We start from the raw sequence: 6773 nt of genomic DNA, 5'->3' as shown, positions 1-6773 counted from the left end.
TATGTTTCGCAATAAATATGCGCAAATAAATAACAGCTTCGCACAACACAGTTGCACTACACTCAATGCAGGTGAAATAAAATCGAAAAAAAAAAATCGAATAAAGACCAAAACTGGCAGCAACAGGCAAGAACGTGAAATGGCAGCTCGCGCACATGTACAATAATCATGTCACACACAGCGAGGAGCAATCCGAAACGTCACGCACAAATGAGATATGCACACAGAGAAAAGATATCATCAATAGATACATATACATGTTCGCACCGCCGGCTCATGCCGAATCACATGCGCCTGTGACAAGCCAGTTGAAATGAAAGCAGATCAGGGCGTTGCCCTATACATACACACATGCCCGAGTCTCTATAAACGTGGTCACTCGTTATCTCTGCCGCTTCACTAATTATCACAAGAACAGCAGCACAAAAGCCTCGACGCTTAAACATATATCACAACGCGTCTGCGTGCACAGGAAGCGAAAGACAATGATCAAACATTTTTTCTTCCTCTGCTGTGGTAGTAGTGTCAGCAGACTGACTCGTAAACATCACGAAACAATATAACTGTCAAAGTCACGTCGGCCCAAAGTGCGGAACCATTGTAAGGGGTGCTAAACAATTGCCTTACTTTTTTTTTTTTTTTTGTGGGGGGGGGGGGGGGGGGGGGGGGGGGGGCTCCATACAGCTAGCGTACACTTTCGGTTCGTGCAAGTCATGATTGAAGTTTTTTTAAGTAAACAGTCGAAAGCCCAATTTCAGCTAGAGCCATTCGAACACACCACACATCGAAGAGCGGCACTCCGGGTGTCTTGCAAAGCTTCAGAGCAGTTCAACTCCACTTCAGCGAACAAGCTAAGCCTGTAGACGCCAGCAGTATTCGAATTTCCCGCCAGGTCACTTAACTTAGCGGCAGCCGTCATGCCTTTGGAGTAAACGATTAGGATTCAAATATCGCGCCCCTCTGGAGATAAGCCACGCACCGCAGCGCCAATCTGTAGCGTGAAGAGGTAGCACTAGAGGCGTACAATAGTAGGCAAGTCATTGAAGAAGCACCTCGCTTGAGAAGCGTTGCGGAACCATCTGCATGTGGTGCTGAACGTTGGCTTCAAAAAAAAAAAAAAATGGCCCCAAACACGGTCTTTTTTCCCATAAAAGCTACGCAGGTCGTAATTCATCGCCGCTCGAGGATAACGTGCGCCGTTCGATGCAAAGGAACCAACACATAGCTGGCTGCGTGGCAGGCAGAGAACGGAAATCGCCTGCGCTCGTATTGTCCCTGCGTCCTTGGTTCTTTGTATCATGCAGTTGCGCAACAAAGCGTAACAGAAATTGCACGACTGCGTAGCCTCCCAAATCCTTCATTTCTTTCTCCTGAGCTTCCGCATGGCGACGCCTGAACAGGTTAAGACGGGTCTCAAAAGAACAACAACAAAAAAGCCGAATACCTAATAAGCAGCACCCTTCTCAAGTTGCAACTGTTTCAAACAGCACGAGTGGCAAAGTTTCGGAATCGAACGGCCGCAAGGCAACACAAGCGCGATGGTATTTGCTGACCCTGGTCCTCTTTCGTGACTTCTTTAAGTTCACCACAACGGCCTGGGCAGAGGACCCTGTGAATGGGAAGGCCGTACTCGCCCCAGGCGTACCGCACGTCGCAGTAACCCTGTGCGTGAAACTAGCGAGACAAGAGGGGCTCGTACGGCAAGCCGAAGGACGCGCAGGCCCCGAATGAAAGAGCCGAAGCCAGACTGCCTCGCGGTGTCATTGGGCGGCGTCAAGGTAGGTCTCACGCGAATACGGCCCCAATGCCAGGCTCGGATATCGTCTGCCCATCTGCGTCGAAAGCCAACTCTCCCGACGGGACTTAGCGCCAAGCGTTACAAGGGAACGGCTACTTGTGGACACCGCTCACGTCCTCACCGTCGTACATTGCCTCTCATCGAGTCTGCGAAGCTTGTGTACGGCCCCAACGCACTCTGTGATAGCGTAGACTGAACGCTGGCCCTTTACCACACCGAGCAATATCTTGGAGGCTCCCGAAGACTAACAGAGTCGTTCGAGTTCTGAGAGTTTTGGCAGAAACAGTAGCGGGATCAGGATCTGTTGAATACATATGCTCACTCTGCGAATTTACACCCCCCCCCCCCTTTCCCCGAGATAAACGCTTCTGTGGTGAGACTTCAAGGTATCCAAGTAAAAAGTTGGCAGTCCAGGGAATACACCGAAGCAAGAGCCGACACGTACTTCACGCAAAAGCAGAGCTGCTTCGCGCGCGAAAACAGAAAGAAAAAAAAAAGCAGCTTGTCAAGTACATTGCAGCATGCATTTTTCGAAGTACATTTTTGTGTTTAAGTTTAAAGAACGACATTTTCTAGCGCCGTACGAGAATGCGTCGCATATGCGGAGGACGTGGAAATATCACAGCCGGCACGCTGCGTAATTGTCACGAAGAAGCAAGAATGAGGGCGATACAACACATTTCCTGCGCACTGCTTTCCAAGGAGACAGCGAGAGAGAAAAAAAAAAGGCACTGCAAAAGCAGACGTAGCAACAAGGGCAGGAGGCGGCGATGCAGAACCCGTTTCCGCCTTGAGGAAGAAAGAAAAGAAGACAGGCAGCCCGGAGACCTCGTGGGCTTGCTGTCATCTTTACGAAATAAGCCGGCGTGGGCGCAGACAATACGCACGTACCAATAAGCCAATTTAATGTTCAACTGAAAGTTGAAGCTTTTTCTGCCCCCAAACAAAATATGATACCGCGAAGCGATGTGTGTTTTTGTTTTCTTCCGTACACAATTTCTGTGTGTCAGATAATAACACAGACGCTGCATGCAGTTCCAAGATATACAACGCGAGAAAGGCTACAATCGCAGAAGCGAAGCTAACAACTACTACGGGGAAGCGGCTACAATACGAGACAATGCGCACGCGTTATGCATTGATCGCAGTTGGCCGAACAAGCGGCGTTACGAAAGTCGTAGCCAGTGGAAATTTACGGACACCGCGACTTAACTTAGTATTTAAGAAAACAAATTTAGAACAAAAAGAGCGGAGAACAATGGTACCTACGCCGATATATGACGAAAGTACCTTTTGAATTACAGGAAAAAAAAAGCAACGCCCAGGAATAATAATAATTAAAAAAAAAAAAAACGGGGCTGAAGAAGCCGCCTGCAAGTTATCTTTAAGCGCCTTCGAAATTCCACAGATGCTCGCCATGACAAAAAGAAAATCGCTGAACACGGTCCAGTAATGGCGGCGAAAAACATGACAGAGCGCCGTTTCGCACGAATCCCCACGTGGCCTAAAATGCAGACACAAAATGGAAAAAGCCAGAGCAGCTGGGATGCCATCTGTGACATTGACAGCACTCCGAAACCAAGGCACAAAGAAATCCTCACTACCATTGTCATTTCAAAACGAAGGACAAAAAGAAAACACAGCCGAAGAAATCACAAACAATACTCTCAACTTCGCCGTATTACAACCGAACAGCCACGCAGTAACGGTGAACAGAAAGGAGTCTTGGAGCCCACACACACACAAAAATGTACCAGGATCGCTTGCCCCGAAATAGCTTTATCTTCAACAACGAGTATGAGCATACGTTAAGACTGTACATACAAGTACTTTTTTTGTGTCTTCTTCGCACCATGAAAACGAAAACGTGCGTAAAAGTGTTCACAAGAGCTGCCCATCATGCCTAACAACTTCTCACTTTGGCAATTGATGTCTTTCCCCAGTAGTTACGTTAGCGGCAGAGACAACAACGTTAAAGCATCAAGACAAAGAGAACACTTCGTAATTAAAGTGGGGAAAAAGTCAGAAAACGGGTTGTGTGAGAAGGAACGAGTAGGATTCACGATCAGAACGGCAGAAATAGAATGTCTCGCATACTGGACATCATCGGCGTAACGATGCCTTATTCCTCACTGTAAAACGCTTTCTTCAAAGATTCTCTAGAAGCCTTATCTGTGCTTACGGTAACGACAACCCGTTAAATTCAACGCCGATGACGCCAGCACAGGGCATGTAACGCGTACAAGATGCCTGGCACCAGCAGAAGGACTCACGAGAAGCAGACCAGCCGAGGCGTGGAGTCCGCTTCGAGATTCACGGACTTCTTGACGTTGTGGTAGCGCTGAACCAGCCGGAGGCCGCCGTACAGGGGAAAGGCGAACGCCCCGACACCGACCACGATGACTCCCGCGCAGAGCGCCAGGACACCGACGATCGGCGCGGCGACCAGCTTGCCGCCGAAAACAGCGCCGCGAACAACCTTCCTCTGTAAAGGCTTGTCGGCCTTGTAGCGGAACTTGCATCCGAACACGCTCAGCTTGCTGTAGTGGTCCCCGAAGAACTTGAGCTGCCGGAACCGGTCGCCACAGCGGTAGCAGAAGTGGGTCTTGCAGCGGGCGCAGTGCATGTGGTCGCAGCCCGTGATGCGCTGGATGAAGATCTTGCACTTGGGACACCGCTGCGCGTTCACCTGGCCGTGGGCCGTGGTGCGAGCCCAGGCCTTGAGCAGCCGGTCGCCCTTGCGGAACTGCCGGCAGCTGAGCCCTTCGTGCCAGGGCGCGTGGCAGCCGTAGCACCAGGAGCCGCCGCAGGCCGCGCACTTGAGCGGCTGGTTCTCGGGTTTGGGCCGCCTGGTGACGTGGTTGCAATGCGGGCAGGTCTTCGTCGAGACGTTGGCGTTGACCAGCAGCCGGTGGAAGTGCTCCTTGGAGTCGGCGGGTAGCCGCGCGCTGATCTCGTCGCGCGAGACGAACTGGTGGCAGCGGACGTTGCAGCACTCGATCTGGATACTGTTCTGGCGGACGCGCGAGGCGTAGTACCGCTTGAGGCAGGGCGTGCACGCTGGGAAGCCGCAGCAGGGGCGCCTGTAGAGCGGCACGGTCTCCAGGCAGATCCCGCACTCGGCGATGCCCCAGGCGCCGACGGCGAAGTGAGGTTCCGGTTCCTCGCCTCCGGCGGACAGGGATGCGAGGTCAGTGATGTGCTGGTGCCGAAGGAGTACGGGTCCGTTTCCTTCGAGGCCCGCCTCGAAGAAACGCAGGACTTCACGGAGCAACGCGTCGTGGTCGTACTCGGCAGGCTCACCGGTACTCGAGGTCGTCGTCGTGGAGTGATTCGAGGACGCCGCGCTGCTGGCGTCGACGCTGCTCCGACGGCGGTAGTGTGACTGATGCTGCGGATGAGCCGAGTTCTGTTGCTGCTGCTGTCGGCCCGAGGCGTAACGCTCGGGGTCGGAATTTGGGTGATTACGTCCAAGCTGCGGGCACTCGGGTCCGAACGAGAGGAAGAAACACTCGAGAATGAAGCGCAGTTGCTCCAGATCGGGCGTGCGAACGCGATTTTTCAGTCGCGGCGCACCGCCGCACGACGTTGAGGCCGAGCTTCGCCGATGCTGACCGGCGGCGTCGGAAACAGCGCGCTCCATGGCGACGAACTTGCGCGAGCCGTGCTCGGGTCTCTCTGACACGGCGGTTCGGTCTCGTCGAGGCTGGGGTACGGGAGACGACGCGACGGGCGGCGTAGCCGCCATTAGCAGTTAGCACAGCCTAGTTGTACGCTGCTCAAAGAAGTGGCGAACTGCCTCGAGAACGGGCGACTGAAATGTAAACAGAACGCGCTGCGGGCTGACCCATTCAGCCGCAGTGGCTGCGAGGAGGAGAATGAAAAGGAGGAGAGCGAGGGAAAGGATGGGAGGAGCCCACGGAGCAAGCCGCAGCTGGCTGCAGCAGCTGCTCGCAGCCCCCGCTGTGCCTTTCGCGACCGCCCGCCACACGAGCATGCCCTTTCCGCCAAAACAGGTTTCGGGTGATTGAAGTAGTTACTCTTAAAGTCACAACAGGGCGCTGCCATACATGCTTGCGCTTTGCAGACGACACAAATTTTGTGCGTTGTTTGACGATCGCGACATAAAATGGTCATGTACGAGGATTATCAGCGTTTGTAATTGATCACAACGGACACAGCGAGTACTAAATACAAATAGCAAGAGCTCTAATGCCTTAAATTTTTAAAACACAGAGGCGCCAAAATTCAGAGAACGTTTTTACCGTATCTATGCCCTACTTCTAAGCTGTACACACTCAGGATGTGAATAAACAATCCTTCAGTCATAATTCTATGACACGTGATGTCTAGTTGTCATATATTTTTATTTTTAATGAAGTTATTGAAAATTTTCGGCTATAAGCGCTTTACGACTCAGTAAACGCAGTCGATGTGAAAAGTAGAATATCACTGCAATTTTTTAGACAAAGATTAAATAATATAAAACAAAAGACTTCAACCAATTTTAGTTAAATACATGAACAACAAGCTCTTTGGAACGAAAAAGCAAAACAATATTTCAAGTTCCAACCAGAGTCCTAACAGGCTTGTAGCGTCACCTGGGAGCCAAGTGTGAAGTCGTAACAAAGTTGGAGCAACGCCGCCCGCAGATGGCAGCACGTAGCAGAGCAACTTATAAGGCCCGCGAAAGTTCGAATTTTGGTTTAGCCACCTTTTTTCTCTCTCTCTCTCTCTTTCTTCAGATGCAGAAACAAACAATGCGTACATTCCTGACTATTTTGGTTTGATATTGTTAATTTATTTTACGGCGAAGCTACTACTGGCAGTTTCGCAGACCTCATGTTTGCCTGAGGACAAGTGATTATTACAGACTTGAGCTTTGCCGCGCGCCTCACTCACGCTGCATTCCTGATGCGCGCGTAAACGTTATTCTCTAACCTTATTCTTGCCCCAAGCTTAGTCGTTTTCTTTC

At 51.2% G+C, this 6773-nt stretch overlaps 1 protein-coding gene across 1 annotated transcript; it reads right to left on the bottom strand.

Annotated features, from left to right (window-relative positions):
- Window positions 1-664: 664 nt before the first annotated feature.
- LOC144159558 (E3 ubiquitin-protein ligase RNF217-like) lies at window positions 665-5845 on the bottom strand. Its single transcript, XM_077691126.1, has one exon. The coding sequence runs from the start codon at window positions 5544-5546 to the stop codon at window positions 4068-4070; it is 1479 nt and encodes a 492-aa protein (XP_077547252.1). The 5' UTR covers window positions 5547-5845; the 3' UTR covers window positions 665-4067.
- Window positions 5846-6773: the final 928 nt, after the last annotated feature.

Source organism: Haemaphysalis longicornis, unplaced genomic scaffold (assembly GCF_048455015.1).
Source record: "Haemaphysalis longicornis isolate Haplotype H1 unplaced genomic scaffold, Haemaphysalis longicornis Haplotype H1 scaffold_10, whole genome shotgun sequence".
Lineage (NCBI taxonomy): Eukaryota > Metazoa > Arthropoda > Arachnida > Ixodida > Ixodidae > Haemaphysalis > Haemaphysalis longicornis.
This window is presented reverse-complemented; position numbering and strand designations above follow the sequence as displayed.

Excerpts from the sequence above, each read along its gene's own strand:
- LOC144159558 (XM_077691126.1), bottom strand. The coding sequence starts at position 5,546 with ATGGCGGCTACGCCGCCCGTCGCGTCGTCTCCCGTACCCCAGCCTCGA.